The sequence below is a fragment of the Bubalus kerabau genome, chromosome 12, assembly GCF_029407905.1.
Source record: "Bubalus kerabau isolate K-KA32 ecotype Philippines breed swamp buffalo chromosome 12, PCC_UOA_SB_1v2, whole genome shotgun sequence".
NCBI lineage: Eukaryota > Metazoa > Chordata > Mammalia > Artiodactyla > Bovidae > Bubalus > Bubalus kerabau.
In genome coordinates, this window is record NC_073635.1 from 73,657,346 (window position 1) to 73,679,792 (window position 22,447).

General features: G+C 46.5%; 1 protein-coding gene and 1 pseudogene across 1 annotated transcript in view; both read left to right on the forward strand.

Moving 5' to 3' along the window:
• The first annotated feature begins 790 nt into the window (after positions 1-790).
• Positions 791-1,218, forward strand: LOC129624653 (40S ribosomal protein S23-like; annotated as a pseudogene).
• A 4,877-nt stretch (positions 1,219-6,095) lies between these two features.
• Positions 6,096-22,447, forward strand: part of LOC129624656 (ATP-binding cassette sub-family C member 4-like) — a 161,707-nt gene continuing 145,355 nt past the window's right edge. Inside the window, 3 exon segments of the mRNA XM_055542816.1 lie at positions 6,096-7,147; positions 18,236-18,346; positions 18,906-19,026. Coding sequence (XP_055398791.1) covers positions 6,753-7,147; positions 18,236-18,346; positions 18,906-19,026 — 627 coding nt within the window. The 5' untranslated portion in view covers positions 6,096-6,752.

Genomic DNA, 22,447 nt, shown 5'->3' on the forward strand with positions numbered 1-22,447 from the left:
TTTATACTCTTGACCTGGGGCCACCTGGGAATGTGAGTGACAGGTCTGTTAAATGCGTCTCAAAGTGTGTTCAGAGGACCCCCTGCATAAAAAAATTCAAATTTTCAGGCCCAACTTGTGTAACCCCCTGGATCACATCTTTGGCGCTGGGGCCTAGGAACCTACATTCTGACCCCTCCCCTGGTGACTCTGATCCACAGCAGAGCTACAGGAGCACGTGTAATGGTGTGGGGTGTGTGTGGGGGGAGGAGCTGCCCTGAGGAGCTGGAAGCATCAGGAGAAGAGAGGGAGGTCCCAGGTCAGAGGAAGGTGGTGACCATGATCTCACTCCCTTCCTGCTTCTCTCCTGCTTCTCCTCACAACCTGGCCTGACCCCACCCCCGGGAGCTGGCTGCAGGGAGAAGCTGCCAGAATGGGGCAGGGTGTCCTCCTACCGACCGTGGAGCTCTCGGGGGGTGCCCTGAAGAAGGAAGGAGCTGAGTCAGGGGAAGTAAGAGCAAAGGGGCTGTAGGCACCTGGAGGGACCTCAACGGACCCACGTGGGAGTCAGGCTGAAGCCACTGAGCAGGTCTTTGGGCAGGGAGACCTCCTGGTCCCTCGGGACACAGGAGGAGCGGGGACAGACTGTGTGGTCCCAGCTGCCTGGGCTCAGAGGCTGCATCTGTCAGTTACGAGTCTATGACATTGATCAAGATCCGAAAGTGCTGTAAGATGGGGCTTCTAATACCCTCCGAGCTTGTGTTAAAATTAAACATGATAGTCTTTTGTTCAGGCCCGTGACACTGGCAGAATGAGCAAGTGTCGCGGTCTTCATACTGCCAGGAATTTCTGTAGCCACCGACAAGCCCAGAAGCGGCTGATAAGTAGTACAAGAAACCCCATTTGGGCACAGCCCTGAAGGCCAACCCTTTTGGAGGCACTTCTCAAGCCAAGAGAATTGTGTTCAAAAAGTAGAGGTTGAAGCCAACCAACCAAATTCTGCCGTCAGGAAATTGTCAGGGTTCAGCTTATCAAGAATTGCAAAATACCACAGCCTTTGTACCCAGTGATGGTTGTATGAATTCTATTGAGGAAAATTATGACATTCTGGTTGCTGGATTTGGTTGCAAGGGTCATGCCATTGGTGACATTCCTGGATTCTGCTTTAAGGTTGTCAAAGTAGCCAGTGTCTCTCTTTTGGCCTTATACAAAGGCAAGAAGGAAATACCAAGATCATAAATTTGGATGATGAAAGCATGATAGTAATAAAATTTTATATACCAAAAAATATTAAATGTGATAGTTAAGAAAAAACACATCCTGGCACACAGAGCAGAATAAGGGGCGGCTGCTGTTTATTGGGCGCTTATCACCTTACACCTCTGCACTTCTTGATGCTCGATATCATAGGCACTTGTTACTGGCTGTGCTCAGTCACGTCTGACTCTTTGCAACCCTATGACTGTAGCCTGCCAGACTCCTCTGTTCATGGGATTCTCTAGGCAAGAATACTGGAGTGGGTTGCCATTTCCTCCTCCAGGCATCTTCCCAACCCAGACAAGGAACTTGCCTCTCCTGTGTCTTCTGCAGTGGCAGCCAGATTCTTTACCACTGAGGCTGGGAAGCACCTGTCACTGGCTGATAAGATCAATTTCCTCAACCCCCCAGGGGGCGCTTGTGGTAAGGAATCTGCCTGCAACTGTAGGATACCCAAGAGGTGATGGTTTCATTCCTGGGTCAGGAAGATCCCCTGGAAGAGGAAATGGCAACCCACTCCAGTATTCCTTCCTGGGAAATCCCATCCTCTGTCCATGGGGTCCCAAAGAGTTGTCATGACTGAACACACACAAACCCCTCAGACCCCAGGCACAGGAAGACTCCATTCACAGCCCTGTTATAGACTTGTGCTTGGCCAGTGGCCTGGAGCTCCTTGAGCTTCCCTGTGCAGGAGCGACTCCTGAAGTTACTGCTGAGCTGCTCATCCTGTACGGTTCCCAGGATTTCCCTCCCAGCAAGCCACACCTTGGGACTCAGGCTCAGGTTTGTGATGAACTAAGGCTGTGGTGGTTTAGTCACTAAGTCATGTCTGACTCTTGTGAATCCATGGACTGTAGCCTGCTAGGCTCGTTTGTCCATATGGGATTCTCCAGGAAAGAATACTGGAATGGGTTGCCGTTTCCTGCTCTAGGGAATCTTCCCAAACCAGGGATTGAACCTTGTAGCTTCTGTATTGGCAGGGAGATTCTTTACCCCCAGAGCCACCAGGGAAGCCCAACTAGGGTGGGCTGGTATGAAACCTTCAAGGACAACTGTGCTATACTGAACATCACCACCAGGGGGCAGAAGAATCCATGTATCCAGGTGAACAGCATGGAAAGGCTATGGAATGAGGGGACAGGAAGACCTCTCAGCAGACAAGAGGTATCACAGGCCCCCAACTTACCCACCTCATCTACACCCTAGACACAGAAGAACACACTCCTGCTCCTATAGAATCACCTGATTTGCTTACTCTGTTCCTCGTCCAGATAGAGTCCTTATAGCTTAAACATGACAAAGGATTGTGGTTTGTAAAATTACCAGGGGAGCTCTGTAAATCCCAGTGCTGAAGCCTCATCTCAGATAAATCAGAATCTCGGGAGAGGGAAGGCAGGAGGCAACGCTTTTTAAAACCCTAGAGGTAATTCCACCCTGCAGCCAAGAGAGGACCTCTGTTGGAAGCAAAAGATCTCATTTCTTCCCAAATGGCAGCTGCTTTCATTGCTAGAAAATGTTTGTCACTCAGTCTTGTCTGACTCTTTGCAACTCCACAGAATAGGCCACCAGAATTCCCTGGAATTCTCCACATAAGAATACTGGAGTGGATTGCCTATTCCCTTCTACAGGGGCTCTTTCTAACCCAGGGATCAAACCCGGGTCTCCTCCATTGCAGGCAGATTCTTTACTGTGTGAGCCACCAGGAAAGCCAAAGATGGTTTGATTTCTTCCTAATTTGTTACTGACCCTCCCCAGTCAGACCCAAATGGGGGGCTGAGAGTCCTTTAACCAGGTTTGTGTGTGTGCTTAGTCACTCAGTCATGTTTGACTCTGCAACTCCATGGACTGCTGCCCTCCAGGCTCCTCTGTCAGTGGGATTTTCCAGGCAAGAATACTGGAGTGGGTTGCCATTTTCAGCTCCAAGGGATCTTCCTGACTCAGGGATCAACACAAATCTCCTGCACTGGCAGGTAAGTTCTTTACTGCTGAGCCACCTGGGAAGCCCCTCTGCCAGGTGTGGCTTGTACCAATAGAATGTGCTCTAGAGGACACACTCTCTCCTAAAAGTACCCCTGGGACTGCTGTGTGAAATTCCTGTCAGCTGGGGAATGGGTGGGTTCTCACAGGACAGGCTCAGCTGCTGTGCTGCTCGTGGCTCCAGGTCATAGTGCTGGGCTCAGGGTCTCTGCACACGGCCCCCTTGCCGCCATCTTGAATTACAGTGCCGGGTACAGAGACTCTGCACACGGCCCTCAGAGCAGAGGTGTCAGTACAGGCATTTCACACCAGGGAGTCTCGTCTGAAGGGCCAGGTGTGAGGCTTCTGCATGAGGTGCCCTGTGAGCAAGTGAAACAAGACTCAGCACAAAGGGAGGGCAAATAGGTGACACTTTATTTCTTATCCAGATTCTACTTTTACTCCCAGGGAATTGTTGATGGGCTTTGTCAGTGACGGTTCCATCACAGCCCAGCCTCCCTGAATATTAAGGGCCCCAGCTTAACTTTAATGACTGTTTCCTTTGTTACCTGTGGAGATAATCTTGATGAAGAGAAAGAAACCAATTTCTCCTCTATGCCTGAAAGTCCAAAAGGAAAGGTATTGATATAATCAGTTTTGTTTGTTTTGTTTTCTTTAATGCATAAGGTAACTCCCTCTTGGCTGGGGCTTGATGTTGCTCCTGAATTAAGTACGAGTCCGTGGTGCCCTTCATTTAAGGAAGACAACCTGGTATGGTTTAAATGGGCAAGGGAAGAACCTAGGCATCAGGGTACACAGAGAACCAGGTCTGGACTCCAAGATGACAGGCTAAGATGGCCTCATCACCATGGAAACAGTGCTTTTGAGACAGGCAGGAAGAGGGGCATAGATATTGAGAAAAACAGGATCCCACAAAAACTGGCTTGAACCAGCTAATCAAGATGGTGTTGAGCAAGGTCTGGTCTCTGATCCTGCATTATAACACTAAAAGTCACTCCCCTCTCACCATGACTGGTGTGGTGATAGTTCAAAGGCTGACCATAGAAGTCCAAAAAGTGATACCAAAGAGGGGGTCTGGCTGCTCGCTGCTCAAAGTCAATAAAGAGGCCAGGTTGGTGGAAAGGAAATTTATTTTGGATGCCAGTATGTGTGTGTGGTGGGGGGAGGGTGGGCACCTGTCCAAAGGCTGACTGTCCCCACCATTGACAATTAGTGGACAAGAGCTTTTATAGACAGAGGGAGAGGGCTACGTGTATAAACAGCAGAGTCAACGCTGACAGTCGTCTTGAAATTGGTCATTGGTCGTCTGACCAGCGTCACCTTGATTGTTTTAAGTACAGCTAATCTTCAGTTTTCTGTGAATGAGGGTTTCAGTCTGTCAGGATTGCAGGGAGAAATATCAATAACCTCAGATATGCAGATGACACCACCTTTATGGCAGAAAGTGAAGAACTAAAGAGCCTCTTGATGAAAGTGAAAGAGGAGAGTGAAAGAGTTGGCTTAAAGCTCAACATTCAGAAAACTAAGATCATGGCATCTGGTCCCATCACTTCATGGCAAATAGATGGGGAAACAGTGGAAACAGTGACAGACTTTATTTTTAAGGGCTCCAAAATCATTGCAGATGGTGACTGCAGCCATTAATTAAAAGACGCTTGCTACTTGGAAGAAAAGTATGACCAACCTAGACAGCTCATTATAAAGGAGAGATGTTAATTTGCCAATAAAGGTCCATCTAGTCAAAGCTGTGGTTTTTCCAGTAATTATGTATGGATGTGAGAGTTGGATTATAAAGAAAACTGAGTGCTGAAGAATTTAAGGTTTTGAACTGTGGTATTGGGGAAGACTCTTGAGAGTCCCTTGGACAGCAAGTAGATCCAACCAGTCCATCCTAAAGGAAATAAGTCCTGAATATTGGTTAGAAGAATTGATGTTGAAGCTGAAACTCCAATACTTTGGCCACCTGATGCAAAGAACTGACTCATTTGAAAAGACCATGATGCTGGGAAAGATTGAAGGTGGGAGGAGAAGGGAACGACAGAGGATGAGGTGGTGGGATAGCATCACCGACTCAATGGACATGAGTTTGATTAAACTCTGGGAGTTGGTGATGGACAGGAAGGCCTGATGTGTTGCAGCCCATGGGGTCACAAAGAGTCGGACATGACTGAGTGACTGAACTGAACCAGTTCTCAGACTATACAGACACAACTGTGTCCCACAATTAAGTCAATTCTGACACTGTCTGCCTGGAGTTTTTGTTAGATCTTGTATAGGTCAAGGACCCAGTCCCACAATACTACCCCTTCTTCTCAACTTCAGAAGCCAGTGGTGAGTATAGGTGGTTACCTGTTTTTCTTATGGACTGATCATAAATCAGGGTTCCCATAACCCCCTCCTTGGTTTGGTAATTTTCTGGAGTGGCTTAGAGCTCAGGAAAACAGTTTACCCAACTAGATCACTAGTTTATTATAAAAGGATTCAACTCCAGAACAGCCAGATGGAAGAGATGCAGAGAGCAAAGTATGGAGAGGGGCAGGGGTTTCCAGGCCTCTCCAAATGAGTCGCCCTCCCTGCACCTGCACAGGTTCACAAGCAGGGAAGCTCTGTGGACCCCATCATATTGGTTTTTTATTGAGGCTTCATAGAAGCATACTTTAGGCAAGACTGGTTAATGCATTGGCCATTGGTAGTTCAACTGTTTCCAGTCCCTCTTCTCCCTAGACATGGCAGGGTGAGGCTGAAAATGCCAACCCTTTAATCAGGTGTTTGGTTTTTCTGACAAACAGATGAATTCACTAAAACTCAGGTGTAGTAGAAAGGGGCCTGTTATAATTATCAAAAGATACTTCTTCACTCTTACCTTAGAGCACCTAAGGGTTTTAGGAGTTCTGTACCAGCAACATCATGAAGACTAAATACATATTCTAATTATAAGTCACAACATCACAGTCTTCAATGTTCATCCACGCTGTGGCGTGTGTCAGAATTTCCTTCCTTTTTAAGGCTGAGTGATATTTCATTGTATGTTTATACCACACTTTGTTTATTCATTCCGGAAATATTTCTTTGAATGCATTTATTTTCTTCATATATATTCTTATGAGGTTCATGTATGGGAAAAATGTCTGAAGTTATTTATTTCCCTCTTGAACTGATACCTGCTTATTGGCTGATTCAAAATTTATTTATTTGAGGGATAAACAAAGTAAATGTTGACTTCTTGCTTATGTACTTTTCTCTGTGCATCAGTTCACTGCTGAGTAACTGTCCTTCATGCCAAGAGAAGGATGTGCTATGGTCTTTCCTTTTCTCTCCTCAGGGCCAGCCTAGCAGTAGAACAGACACTGGGGAGCCAGTGGCTGTCATCTCAGTAGCCTGGCAGCTTTGTGCCTGTCATCTGTGCTCACCTCCACTGACCAGTACTGGCCACTAGCTCAGGGTATCGGCGGTGAGGTGGGGTCTCTCCCAGGAAGGCCGCTCAGGGTCCTGCACCATTCCAGTTGGAGACCTTCCCACAGCGCCCTTGTTTGGTCCTGATGAGGGCAGCGTGCCGGGAGGGCGGGCTGCTATCTCCTTCTGCCAGCTTTTTCTGGTCTTCACCACAGCTGAGGGGCGTTTCTGTTGCAGCCTGCCCTTCCTTCTCCATCTTCTGGGTGGGGACCCGAGCTCAGAGCGCGCCCTCTGGTAGACTTTGCAGCCCAGGGCGGGAACGAGGGCGCCTAGGTTCCTGCTCCCCGCGCCCTGCGGTTCCCCCACCGCCTCCATCAGCGGCGCCTGTGGCCTCGCCTCTCACCTGCGTGTGGCCCCCGGTTTCCCCCACCCCACGCCCCCGGCCTGCGCGGATCCAAGCTGGCAAGATGCGGCCGGTGTCCCCGGAGGAGAAGCCAAACCCATTGCAGGACGCGAACTTCTGCTCCCGGCTGTTCTCCTGGTGAGAGCCCGCCTGGGCTGAGACACCGCGCCGCCTCAGGGCCAGTGCCTGACGCTGCTGCGCCTTGCAGGGGCTGAGGGTCGAGGGTCAGGGCGAGGGAGAGCTTTCCGATGGCTGTTTGTAGCGGGTGGGGTCTCCCAACGCCGGCCGCGGGGGTCCCTGTCTGCGCCCTCTGGGTGAGGCGGCGGGAAGGGATAGCAGGAATGGGAAGAGGGACCTGGTGGCGGGGCGCAGGGTCTCCCTGCCTTGCAGCTCACTGCCCAGTCAGCATCTTTAGTCCCTGGGAGCAGGAGGGGCAGCGGGAGCAGGAGGCAGGAAGGCTGAGAACCCAGGGTGCCCAGGGGGTCACCGCCAGGGGGAGAAGGACCCCGCATGCCATCCTTAGCCGACTTCCCCAGTACAGCTCTGGATTCATAGTTCTGAACTAATTCTTACTTTCCCCGCTAAGCAAACAGCCCTGAACAGCTTCCTTTATGTAATTAGTGCTCTGCTCCTGTTGCCATCTTCCAATAATGCCCCCTCCTTTCCCCACATTCCTTAGGTGACAGCTGAGTCCAACTGCACTGGGTTCCCTTGTCCCTGTGTCTGTGACCATGTCTCCCTGCCTCCTTCTTTCTCTCCGTGTGCATCTCTCACTGTACATCCTGGTATCTAGTTGTGACACATTTCATGTGTGTAAGAACACTATTGTTTTTTATTTAATGAACGGGGATATGATTCTTGAACCCATTTTGCTTTTGCCTGGGATACATTGAGAAGACTGGAGGATGTATTTGACCAGCCCCTTACCTAACTGTGAATGTCTGTGCTTCCACCTTTGAGAGTCACCCTGGGAATGGGGTCCCTGAAGCCTATGGGGTCTTATCTGCATCTCTAGCCTTTCCAGAAGCAGTGCATGGTCTTGATGCAGGTGGTCCTGCCCAGGAGTCCTCTGGTCCTGAAACCACTGAAGGGTGCCTGAGCTGGGAGGAAACTCACAGATGAGAAGGGACTCAGAGAGAGGAAGCTCTTAACTGAACTTTTCCATCTGGTAGCTGCTGCTGCTTGTGCTGCTACTGCTGCCAAGTCACTTCAGTCATGTCCAACTCTATGCGACCCTATAGACGGCAGCCCACCAGGCTCCCCTGTCCCAGGGATTCTCCAGGCAAGAACACTGGAGTGGGTTGCCATTTCTTTCTCCGATGCATGAAAGTGAAAAGTGAAAGTGAAGTTGCTCAGTCGTGTCCAACTCTTAGCGACCCCATGGACTGCAGCCTACCAGGCTCCTCCATCCATGGGATTTTCCAAGAGTACTGGTGTGGGGTGCCATTGCCTTCTCCACCATCTGGTAGCTGGGACCACTAACTAGGTGGGGTGGAACCTTTGGGTTTAATCACACTTGAGTGATTATTATATCTTTTGTTCCTAGACCCTAAACCTTCATCTTTCCCACACATTCTGGTATTTCCTTTGTTGTTATGTGGGAGGGACTTGGGGATCCCCAGGAAACAGAAACTCCTGTGCATGTTTTGATGGTGGTGTATTCAGTGTGTGTGGCTACATCTCTTGGCCGTTTGATAGCCCTTAAGGAAAGAGGGTCAAGAAGGAAAAATATGGGTGTGGGATTCCCTGTTGACTCAGTGCTAAAGAATTTGCCTGCCATAGCAGGAGCCCAGGAGACATGGGTTTGATCTCTGGGTGAGGAAGATCCCCTGGAGGAGGAAATGGCAGTCCACTTTAGTATTCTTGCCTGAGAAATCCCATGGACAGAGGAGCCTGGAGCCTATAGTCCATGGGGTTGCAAAAGAGTTGGATATGACTGAGTGACTAAATAGCAACAACTGTAAATGATACCAAAGTAGAGACACCTCTCCTAACTTCAGGCAGGGCAAGGAACTCTCCAGGGATGTTCTATTTGTGGATGTTCAAAAGGTGTGTGTATGGAAATGGGAAGATGAGGATTCTCATTGATTTGGGTAGACCCCCATTTCCAATTTTCCTGCTGAATTGGAAGAAGCTATTACCTCTTATTTTATATGTGAAGTCACTTAAGCAGGGTGTTTGAGTAATTTTTTTAAACTTTATTTTATATTGGAGTATAGCAAATTTACACTCTTATGATTGCCTCATGTGGACAGGAAACGGACTCTGTCATAGTTGCTCAGTTGTGTCCAACTCTTCACGACCCCGTGGACTGCAGCCTACCAGGCTCTTCCATCCATGGGATTTTCCAGGCAGGAGTACTGGAGTGGGGTGGCATCGCCTTCTCCGATACATGTATCCATTCTCCCCCAAATTCTAAGAGTTTGAGAAACTTGCCTGCATCACACAGCTTAATAGCGAAAGTTGGAACCCAAATCAGGAGTCTGGCTCCCGAGTTTGTATTGCCCTTTATGTAACTGCTATTCTGAGCCTCTTCTCTTTGCAAACTTGTTCTTAAATGCAGGGAGAAAGCAAATGCAAACACACCTTTGATCTTGTAGGCAGGAGTTTCTCAAGGGAAGTTCTTAAAGTTCTTGCTGTTGGAGATGATGCTCATGAAACATCTCTATAATCAAGCTTTAGGGCAGCTGTTCTCAGAGTATGGCTCTCAGACCTGTGGCATCCTTGTCACCTGGGAGCTTGTTAGAAATGCAAATCTCCCTATCAAGTCCTTTTAGACCAATTCTGTAAATTTAGAAATGGTGGGGGTGGGGTTAAGCAAGCTCCAGGTGATTCTGATGGAAGGTGGAGGCTGGCTTCTGCTTTAAGCCTCTCCTAGCACTGGCATTGTTCCTTCAGTGCTAACTTTTAAAAGGGGTCCAGACTTTGTTGGACTAACTAACCCCAAGTTAGTTGGTGACCACAATTGCCATCCTGTTTGTAAAGTCTGAGGTACCCTTGTGATTTCATTGTGTCCCCCACTCACTGTCCTGGCAAAGTTGAAATGAGCCTAGGCAGGAAGTGCTGACCAGAGACAAGGCCCACCTTGTAGAGAAACTGAGTTTTCATCTTCTTATTGGGTGCTTGCTTTTCTTCTCACATTTCATCTGCTTTCTCAACTTGTAAATGATGGCAGTAACTAGCTTACTGACTTTATACAAATGACCACACTGAGATTTTAGTGTTTTCACAGCACATGTAGGACTGAGAGTCTAAGAGAAAGAAGACATTTTGACTATGGGTAATTGTAGATCATGGAAAAAGCAAGAGAGTTCCAGAAAAACATCTATATCTGCTTTATTGACTATGCCAAAGCTTTTGACTGTGTGGATAACAATAAACTGTGGGAACTTCTGAAAGAGATGGGAAAACCAGACCACCTGACCTGCCTCTTGAGAAATCTGTATGCAGGTCAGGAAGCAACAGTTAGAACTGAACATGGAACAACAGACTGGTTCCAAATAGGAAAAGGAGTATGTCAAGGCTGTATATTGTCACCCTGCTTATTTAATGTATATGCAGAGTACATCATGAGAAATGCTGGGCTGGAAGAAACACAAGCTGGAATCAAGATTGCTGGGAGAAATATCAATAACCTCAGCTATGCAGATGACACCACCCTTATGGCAGAAAGTGAAGAGAAACTAAAAAGCCTCTTGATGAAAGTGAAAGTGGAGAGTGAAAAAGTTGGCTTAAAGCTCAACACTCAGAAAACGAAGATCATGGCATCCAGTCCCATCACTTCATGGGAAATAGATGGGGAAACAGTGGAAAGAGTGGCAGACTTTATTTTTCTGGGCTCCAAAATCACTGCAGATGGTGACTGCAGCCATGAAATTAAAAGACGCTTACTCCTTGGAAGGAAAGTTATGACCAACCTAGATAGCATATTCAAAAGCAGAGACATTACTTTGCCAACAAAGGTCCGTCTAGTCAAGGCTATTGTTTTTCCAGTGGTCATGTATGGATATGAGAGTTGGACTGTGAAGAAAGCTGAGTGCCGTAGAATTGGTGCTTTTGAACTGTGTTGTTGGAGCAGACTCTTGCGAGTCCCTTGGACTGCAGGGAGATCCAACCAGTCCATCCTGCAGGAGATCAGCCCTGGGATTTCTTTGGAAGGAATGATGCTAAAGCTGAAACTCCAGTGCTTTGGCCACCTCATGCGAAGAGTTGACTCATTGGAAAAGACTCTGATGCTGGGGGGGATTGGGGGCAGGAGAAGAAGGGGACGACAGAGGATGAGATGGCTGGATGGCATCACTGACTCAATGGACGTGAGTCTGGGTGAACTCGGATTTGGTGATGGACAGGGAGGCCTGGCGTGCTGCGATTCATGTGGTTGCAAAGAGTCGGCCATGACTGAGTGACTGAACTGAACTGAATTGTGAATTTTAGAAAAGAATATATATATTTTCTATTTCTATAAAAAACTTAAAACTATAGAAGAAGAAGGGCCTCCCAGATAGGTGGCACAGAGGTAAAGAATCTACCTGCCAGTGCAGGAGACACAAGAGACGCAGGTTTGATTCTTGGGTTAGAAAGATCCCCCTGTATAAGAAACAGCAACCCACACCATTATTGTTGCATAGAGAATCCCATGCACAGAGGAGCCTGGTGGGCTACAGTCCATAGGGTCGCAAAGAGTTGGACGTGGCTGAGCTCATACAAGAAAAAAGGAGTAAGGATTTGTTTTATTAGCCAGGTCTACCTGCTAATATTTTGGTTATTTCTCAGCCTTTCCCCTAGAAACCTTTGCATATCTGCACATGCACAGTTTTTTTTTTTTTTCATTAAAATTATAGCTCACGTTTTTTTAGACTTGATTTTTATTGGAGTAAGTTGCTTAACCATGTTGTGTTCGTTATGCACCACAATGAGACACCAGCTCACACATGGGGAAAAAAAGGAAGAAACAATAGTGTTGGCAAGGATGTGGAGAAACCGGAACCCTGCACAGTGACGGCAGGGTTGTAAAATGTGTATCACAAAGAACAAATATTTTATGATTTGATTTACGTGAAGTCCTCAGAGCAGTCAAATTCAAAGAGAAACAACGTGACCTCGTGGTTGCCAAGGGCTGGGGGTAAGGGAAGTAGAGAGTTAGTGTTTGATGGCACACCGGTACAGGATGAAGAGATTTCTGGAAACTTGTTGCATGGTAATGTGAAGATAGTTACCAATAATGAACTGTGTGCTTGAAAAATTGTCAAGATGGTAAGTTTTATATTGTGTGCATTTTCCACAGTTTTAAAAAACTTAATGCAAAACAAAAATGGCACCTGATGTGCCTCATTTAGAAGTGTTCCTGTGTTAGAGTCTAGATTTTTCCATTTCTTGGTTATATGACCGTGAATCAGCCACATAACCTCTCAGTATGGCCTCAGGAAAGTGGGGAGAAGACCTGGAGAGAACACCTCCCTGGGATGCTGAGAGGGTCAGTGATGCTCTGAACAGGGCAAAGTCCCCCAGACAAAGAGCAGTCATCACCACCACAGAGTGCAAATCCCATGTGGTCCCCAGTAGAAAGCCTCTGATAACTTTGATAGATGAGGTTACAACAACAGCAGCCCCCAACAGGAAGAAGAGAGACTCCTCTCCGTTCCTGGCAAGGACACAGGCATTGAAAAGCCATGGACTCTGTAGGAGCCCTCCCTACCTCCTCTTCCCCTCTATAAAAGTGCTCTCCAGCCCTGGCACTCTGGGGACTTACACTTGGCTCTGCACAAATGCAGACCTCAAACTGCCATCCTCTGCTGATTCTGAATAAGCCCATCTTTGCTGAAGAAATATCTGACAGTCTATTTGTTTCAGGTCAACAGACGGTAAGGAATCAACACACTGGGGGACCTATGGAAGACTCTGGGCAGAAAATTATCCACTTGATACCTCTGAAAGGATACTAGTCTCAGGCTGATCAGGTGCAGAACTACAAAGACCAAAAAAATTAAGAGTAAACTACAGAAGATAAATTTAAATTTGTTAGGCAGTTTGTTTTGTTGTAAGGACATACCAGTAAATTTGACTATACCTTTGGGATGTTCTATTTCTTGCTTGAGGCTCTGGTTATTGTATAAAATTACCAAAACTCATCAAGCTAAACATTCACTGGGAACAGGTCAAGGTCAGAGAAAGAGCCCTGGAGAGCTCACCCAGCCTCCATCTACAGCATGTGGATTTGTGACTGTTAATGAAGAATAACAGATGGTATTCTGAAAATGGTGCAAAGAATCATAGTTTGAAATTCAACATTTCTATCCATTCACAATCGATAGTTACTGAGGGCCTAGCAGGACCAACCTCCCTAAATCATCTCAGCACTCGGCCAGTTCACATCCCTCCTCATGTCATCAGCTTCTCTGAAAAGTGTCTCCAGGGAATCTGTCTTGATACCAGACAGTTTCCACATCCACACTCCCTTTGCAAGGGGACAGTTCACTGAGATGTGGCCAGTGTCAGGGGAGCAAGGATTTAACAGCTTCCTGATGGGCCAAGCGCATCTAGTCCAAGATCCTGCCCCAGCCTCATCCCTGGGGACAGGTCCTGCACTCACCCCCAACCTGCTGGCCTCTGGGATGAGGGTGGAGAGAAATGCAGAGCTCACCCCAGAGGCTGCAGTGAGGACAGAGTCTCAAGGGACTGGACAATCCAGTCCCCAGCTGGACACGCTTCATTAACTGTGCTTCTTATTTCCAATAGTGAGGAATAAGAAAAATTCAGTAAACCATAATGGGAGAATGGACTGTTTTAGGAAAAAATGGGGCCTATCCTATATCGTAAACTAAAAAAAAAAAAGAAAAATTCTAGCTGCCTTTACTGTTAGAAATAAGAAAAAAGCTATAATAAAGCACAGAGATTTAGATGACGTTAGGATATATTACAGAAGACATACTACAAAAGCAGCAGGAGAAATGAAAAAGAAAAGCTTGATTTTATTTAATGATATATAATTTTAAACCTCTAAAGAACAAATGAAAATCTGAAAAAGTATTATATGCACTATTACAAGTTATTTCAAAAATATAAATACTCTATAGAAAATATATTAATAAACATTTGAAGAAAGACAAATGATCAAGAGACATAAAAAGTGTTCCATCTTTACGAATCAAATGGCAACCCACTCTAGTATTTTTTCCTGGAAAATCCCATGGACAGAGGAGTCTGACAAGCTACAGTCCATGGGTTTGCAAAGAGTGGAACAGGACTGAATGACTAAGTACACATAAGTCAAATAAATTCAAATTAAAACTCTTTGAATTATTTTTAACTTTAGGCCCAGAAAAACTGTAATTCAGGTACTCAAAGGTGACAATGAAATAAGCTCACAAACAGCTGTTAAGAGGGCAGATTGGTTTGAACCTAATGGAAAAGAATTCAGCCCTTCACTAATTATTCTACATCTGGGAATTTGGAAAAAGGAAAGATGCACATTTTGGTCATAGATATATGATGGTCATAGATGTGCATCACATCCTAATTATACATTTCAATTAAATACCACATTTTGACAGAAACAGACTCTCAGACTTTAGAGAATGAACTTATGGTTGCCAGGGAGAGTGAAGGGGGAAAGGGATAGTTAGGGAGTTTGGTAGGGACATGTATATACCACTGTATTTAGGATGGATAGCCAACAAGGATCTACTGTATAGCACAGGGAACTGCTCAGTGTTATGTGGCAGCCTGAATGGGAGTGGGGTTTGAGGGAGAATGATACATGTGTATGTACGGCTCAGTCCCTTTGCTGTCCTCCTGAAACTATCATGTTGGCCATTGGATATACTCCTATACAAAATAAAAAGTTTAATTAAAAAATAAATGCCATGTTTTGCACATTAGATAATGCTCTAAATAAATGTTAAGCTTTCCCATTGAAAGTTAGGAAGGAATCTGGATCCAAAGATATTTTGATGTTGAGTATCTTTTCCTCTTCAAGCAGAATTTTAAAGAGGGTCTTTTGTGGGCTTCCCTTGTGGCTCAGATAAAGGTAAAGTAATCTGCCTGTAATGCAGGAGAACTTGGTTTAATCCCTGGGTCAGAAAGATCCCCTGGAGAAGGGAATGGCTACCCACTCCAGTATTCTTGCCTAGAATACTAGAGAATTCTGTGGACAGACCATGGGGTCCCAAAGAGTCAGACACAACTGAGTGACTAACGCTTTCACTTTGGGTGCAGGGTGTCATCATCTGGGTAAGTCCCAGTGCTGATTCCCTGAGCATTTTCTGTAGGGGACAAGTGTGGAATAAATCACCCAACATGTTTCAAACCTGCTTAGTGGTAAAGCTCCTAGATGTGCACTGTTGTTTTGGAAGGAAACTGAGACCTAGAGATGTTAAAGGTCGTGGAGCTGCTGAACTGGAGTGGAGACGTGAAGCAGAGGACAGCTGAGGCCCTGGGTGCTCAGCACCACTGCTGAGACTAGAGTCCAGTCTTCTGACCCCTGGACTGGGGTTCTTTAGGGGTGCCAAGTTACCCGGATTAGCAAAATCTGAAATTAAGTCTATCTTATCGCTTCTTTAATGATTCATGGATATTCATACATTCAACAAATAGTTCTTGAGCATCTGTACCTATGTTGTCCTGGGAATAACAGGAGAGAAGAAATGTAATCTCTGTTGTTGCTATTATTCAGTCATTCAGCCGTGTCTGACTCAGCAACCCCATGGATCAGCACACCGGGTTTCCTTGTCCTTTACTCTCTCCCATAGTTTGCTCAAGTTCATGTCCATTGAGTCGGTGGTGTCATCTAACCATCTCATCTTCTGCTCTCCTCTTCTCCTTTTGCCTTCAATATTTCCCAGAATCTGGGTCTTTTCCAATCAGTCAGCTGTTTGCATCAGGTTGACCAAAGTATTGGAACTTCAGATCAGGCCTTCCAATGAATGTTCAGGGTTGATTTCCTTTAGGACTGACTGGTTTGATCTCTATCCATGGGTTATTATGGTCTGGCCTTGGAATTTTCCTTTCCCTGGCAAAATCAGTAAAATGGTATTTACCCATGGGCTGTCTCTGCATTCTAACTATTATCATTTAAATAATGCATAATCAATCTGAATATGTTTTCTTGGTGGGATCATCTGTACAGTTAGTTTTTTTCCCTTTATAATAAATAATTGCAGAGTGGTAAGTTGAGATTATGTAAATATCATCTTTTGCTTCAAACTTTCAGCCAGTTTTTAATTTCCATTGATGACTTTCTTGATCCTTTTTTATTTTTAATTTTTGAATTGTTAAACATTTTTATTGTGCAGACATAACTTTACAGGACATGCAGGATAAAAAAGTGTAAAATATCAATAAGCATATAAAATTTCAGCAGTCTTTTGGGCCAGCACTTGATTTGCACACGGGACTAAGCATCTGTCTAGAATAGACATGTCTTGGGACACATAGTTTACAGATTGACTCACAAAACAATTTCCCAAGGGCTTTTCCTCATATAAAGATAAAAAATATCTTACACTTGAAAATTATTCAGTACAGTACATTTTCAGTTATGTACATAGCTTAAAATAACTGATTACTCTTTTATGTTTGTTTGGATTTGTTTGCAAGAGCTTTCCTTTCTCTCCTGTTTACGTAGCACTACGGATTCATGGATTCTTTCATTATTTACTGGGTTAAGGTTCATTGCCATTTGTTTGTCTTGATGCTCTAAGTATCTCAGATTTGTCTAGCAAGAGCCATTCAAGCTTCTCTGTCCTTCCACACATCCTCATGATTCCTTGAGCACTTCCTTATTTTATGGCACAGGATGTCCCAGACCCATCTTGGACTTTCTCTGCCTGTTGGTCTTGGCCTGTAGACAGTGAGGCTTTTGCCGGGATTGCCTGGGGCTCTGCTCACCAGGGCTCATACTAGTTATGAGCAGCCCCCACAGAAATTCTCCTTTTACAGTCAGTGTCAGTGTTGTGGCTGGACCGGCCCTTGTGGTTCTTAGGATTGTGAGACTCATCTCAGCAACAACCAACCATCAGGGAACTTTGAAATGCCAAGGTGTATCACTCACATGCCCTGGAGGGTACAAGGCATCCCTGGGGTGACACAGCGAGGTCCTGGGTGGAAAGAGAGGGAGAGCTCATGAGCAAGCTTGGACTTGGGATTCTGCCTTTTTGAGGTTGAGAATGGGGTGTCTAGGATTTTACAGGTTCAGTCTTTATTAATGAATTTAAAAAATAAGAGCGGGAATTAAAGTGCGGGAAGGGAGAAGCAAGCAGTCAGTGAGATGGTCTGTTATCAGGTCAACCAGAGCTTTCTGAAAGAGGGAACTTCACGGGTGGGGTGGCCTGGCTCTTTATCTCATTGTGTAGCTGTCAAGTGTTCACAGGAGATGGATGTCTTTGACATGGATGTCTCCAAAGCTTCATGACAGGCACTTATATTGCTGTAAAAAACAAAACAAAACAAAACAAAAACAACAAAAAAACAGAATTTTCAGTGCTGACACACACAGCCAACCTTGAAATCCATCATTTCTTCATTTGGTTCCTTTTTGGGAAAAAGGATATTAAAAAGCCAAGACCTGGGTGAAGGGGGCCAAAAGACACAAACTTCCATTGTAAAATAAGTTATACAGTAGGATTAACTATAGTCAACAGACTGCACGTTACATCCTCGTGAAAGTGAAAGTCCCTCTGTCGTGTCTGACTCTTTGCGACCCCATGGACTATACAGTTCATGGAATTCCCGCCTGCAATGCGAGAGACCCGAGTTTGATCCCTGGGTTGGGAAGATCCCCTGGAGAAGGGGAAGGCTACCCACTCCAGTATTCTGGCCTAGAGAATTCCATGAACTCCATAGTCGACTGGGTCGCAAAGAGTTGGACATGACTGAGCAACTTTCACTTTCATGAAGGTGTAATATCCAGTCTGGTGACTATAGTTAATCCTACTGTATTGAATACTTGAAAGGTGATAAGAGAGTAGACCTTAAAAGTCCTTCCCACAAGAAAAAAATCATAATTGTGTATGTTAAACAAAACCCCAAGAAACTGGGGCTGGAATGCTCTTTGCTACCAGTGTGTCATTGCTTCTGGGGCCTCTCAGCCTACAGAATTAGGGAGTGTGCATGTGTCTGTGTGTGGGTGTGTAAACACATGTCTAATTATCAACAAAGCCCATCACTGTAGGATTCTAATTAGAGCTGTGTAATTTAGATATTTGTCATTGTCCTCTTAATTTTTAACAGGTGGCTAAACCCCTTGTTTAAAATTGGTTACGAACGGAAATTAAAACAAGATGACTTGTACTCAGTGCTTCCAGAAGATCGCTCCCAGCGCCTTGGAGAAGAGCTGCAAGGGTGAGCACAGGCAGCAGGGAGAAGGGGAGGGAGAGTGAGAATTTCCATGTGGGGCTAAAGGTGTGTGTTTGGGGGGGTGCGCTTTGCCTTCCACTGTGTTCTCTGGAGGCTTCTCCCCTGACACTGCACACACACCCCCTCAGGCTGACCCCAGGCTTAGCCCACTTTAGAGGCTGGGGGTAGCCTGTGTTCCCTGTGCATCTCTGGACGTGGAGGGAGCCCGAAGCTATGGCCCTGGAGGTCAAGCTCTGTCCCTGGAGGTGGGGCCCCTGGAGGAGGGTGTCTGCCCCCATGAGCTGCTCATGATCTGTGAGTCCAGCAAAGCTTGGCAGGAACTTGTTTTCTGAGACTGGGACTTTTCCCTCAAAACCTGGTCTGGTGCTTTTACTGGTGCTTCAGTCTACACTGCTCATCCTTCAGGTGCCCTGTGACCCATTAGCCAGCATCTATGGGGCAGCTGCAGAGCGCCCTGTAGTGAAGGCTCATCTTCTGCTCTGCCCTCTCCCCCGTTTTACCTGTAGCAGGGCTCTTCTTCACTGTGCTCTGTTTCTCATCGCAGATACTGGGATCGAGAAATTTTGAGAGCCCAGAAAGATGTACGGGAGCCTTCTTTAATGAAAACAATCGTCAGGTGTTACTGGAAATTCTATTTTGCTTTGGGACTACTTATATTTCTTGAGGTAAAAGTTTTTACTTAACTGTGCATTAACTTCTCAGTGTATGCAGATCAGTACTGAGATGGATGAGATGGGGACGAGAGAGGACAGAGCTTTCATGTCTGAAGTTAAAACTTCTCTGTGAATCATGATGTAGTTCAGCGGTTGTATTTACTTTTAGAATGGACAGGTGCTTAAAGACAAATTCTCCAGGGGATTACTATTGGGTTGGCAGAAAAATTCTTTCAGATTTCCCATAACAGCTTTTGGCAAAACTTGAATGAACTTTTTGCTAAGGCAATACTTTTCTTTTAACCAGTTAAAACATAGTATTGTGAAAGGATGGCACTGACATTTTATACCATACTAGGACATTGTTAGTGCTCAGTAAATGATATAAATGCTAAAAGTGATCCTTGAGAAAAAGAAGATCCTACAACCTCAAGGAATATTTGCCTCCTGGTTTGGAGGAAGTAAACTTGGACCTGAGCTGAAAACCTAAAACATTTTATAGTCACTCAGCAAGCAATTGTTAACTTGCCCAGGACACATCTGATAAATGCTCTCCCAAGAAGGGATCATCACCTCTCCCATTCCAGAGGAACAGGATCCAGGGTCCTGCATCTGGGCAGGAGCTGCCAGAGCTCCAAGAGCACACAATTCCCTGGGCTGCTCCCTCTCCGTGGGCCAAGTCATCCAGGTCAGAGACCCCCGTGGGGAGGAGCTCCAGCTTCACCATGAATCGTGGAAAATCCATGCACCATCTGTGCTGGTTTCAGTCCTGACTGTTGAGGTGGTTTGCTGTTTGAAAGGAGTATCTTGGTATCCTGGCATTGGCAGAGGGTCTAGGAGGGGATGTGCAGGAGAAAACCAAAGGCTGAAAGCTGTGAGGTCAGTGACCTCCATGACCCTGAAGATCCTGGGTCAAGATCCCCCAGTGAGACAGTCCACCTGGGGACACAGTGCCGTCAGCCCCCCTGTTCTGGCTGAGCCTGCTGGGGGTCTGCTGCAGACCCCCCTGGGTGGCTCGTGCTTTCTGTGGTCCCTTAGCGCTGCCTTAGGGACACAGGCGGCATGTGAGTATGTGAGGGCAGGAGGGGTGGAAGATGCATTTGCTGTGAAAGGGGTGTTTTAGGTGGAGAAGGTGTGAGCTGTCCTCAGCTCATTGTGTTGGGGGTGAGGTGGGGGAGCCAGGTGGTTTAAAGGTGGGTGGCATGGCTCTTATTTAAAGGCTGTGTTGTACTGAAGGGCACTGTGGGCAGTGGACAGGTGGGCAAGTGAAGTCTGACGCACACAACTGGAGAGACAGAATCTGTCAGCTCCCAGGTGACTGGGTGGTCCTGGGAGATGGAGTTCTTGTTGATGACAAAGGTGGGTTGACCATTGTGCCAGAGGGTGGGGCAGGTGTGTGGGGCAGAGTGCCACCTTAGACAGGGCTCTGACCTCCGAGATGCTGCAGTGCCTTATGAAGGGCGGGGTGGAGTGGTTATGTCAAAGTTGTCCAGCTCCAGGAACACTTCCTGCTGGGGATCCAGGAAGGCCAGGCCTGGGGGCTGTGTCAGGTGTCAGTTGGTAGAGCCCCAGCCCCTCCTTCAGGAGGCTGGTTGTGGGGTGGTCATGGCAGAGAAGTGGGGAGTTGAGGACCTTGAAAACAAGGGAGCTCATGCTCTGTAGTACTAGAGGTTCCAGTAGCGGTAACAGGGGCTCCTACTCAGTAGTCATGGTGGTGGCAGCAGCAGTACTATTGGTAGTGCAGTAGGAACAATGGTAAGTCTCAAAACACGTTATGTATCAGTAACTGCTGTGGGCACGGTATGTGTAATATCACTCTTATTCCTTGGGCTAACTCAATGAAGTTGTAGGTTTCATTTTACCCCCATTTTAGAAGAGAGGACTCGAAGTCCAAGTAGTTACATAGGATGCCCGTGGTCACACGGAGCATAAAGAACAAATTGAGGTTCCACTTCAGGTACTCTGACTTACGAGCCTGTTCACCTTAATGCCTGAGAGCTCGTCCAGAGTCAGAAAGGCTTGTCTTTAGAGCTTTGTATTCATAGTGTCAGACACATGCATCCTGAATATTGTCTAAAGATAATAAATAGGATGCTATTACGATTTGGGATCTTAAATGAGGGTAGAGTTCAGGTGACCATGTCGCGTGGGTGCCAGATTTGACTAGAATGTTGATGCTAGAAGCAACATCATGCTGTGTTCAGATAGACCAGGAGCTCTTTAACCTTGCCCTCATTACCATCCCTAAGTGGTGATAATTTTAGATAGCAGAATATCTAAACTCAGCTCAGGACTCTCTAAAACATGAAAACATTACTTTTGACCTCCTGCCCTCTTTTAATTCCTCTGGTGTACAGAACGACTCATGGGTTACCTATGGTTCCCAGACAGTGCTGTGACCCACCACAGCGCAGGCACTCCTGGCAGCGCCAGTGGGAAGAGGCAGGGTGAAACCATTCTAGGATGAGGCTTTAAGGGTTAGGATTTCAAAGTGTGAAACCTCTGTCCTGTGAGAATTGAGGAGTGCCCATAATGCTTGGAGAAGCAAGTACCAGGCTAATGTTCAACCTGGAGCATGTGCAGGTCACCCCTAATTAGAACAGAACAGCCAGCGAGTTCCTAGCATGCCTGGCCCCTGTGTGCACTTTCATGGGGATCTTGGGTGAGGAGAAGGAGAACAGGTCTCTGCCTGCCTGGGGCCCTCAGGGTGGAGAGGAGGATCTTAAAGACTCTTCCTGGACCAGAGACACAGAGACCACCTCCCCAGGTCATCAGGGCTTCTCTCTGAGAAATGAGGTCTCCACTTGCTGGTGTGTAAATGGGGTGACCTTGAAGTGCCAACAAAGGTCCATCTAGTCAAGGCTATGGTTTTTCCAGTAGTCATGTATGGATGTGGGATTTGGACGGTGAAGAAAGTTGAGTGTCGAAGAATTGATGCTTTTGAACTGTGGTGTTGGAGAAGACTCTTGAGAGTCCCTTGGACTGCAAGAAGATCCAACCAGTTCATCCTAAAGGAGATCAGTCTTAGGTATTCATTGGAAGGACTGATGTTGAAGCTGAAACTCCAATACTTTGGCCACCTCATGTGAAGAGTTGACTCATTGGAAAAGACCCTAATGCTGGGAAGGATTGGGGGCCAGAGGAGAAGGGGATGACAGAGGATGAGATGGCTTGATGGCATCTCTGACTCAATGGACATGGGTTTGGGTAAACTCCGGGAGTTGGTGATGAACAGGGAGGCCTGGCATGCTGCGGTCCATGGGGTTGCAAAGAGTCAGACAGGACTGAGCGACTGAACTGAACTGAAGAGCCTCAGTGGTTTCACTCACTGCCTACCCTGAGTGGGGAGGAGTGACCAGGGTTTTATGTCCTCTTTGTGGGAACCTTAGAAATGGCTGTCCTTGTCTAATCACTGACCTTTGTCCAAGGCCAC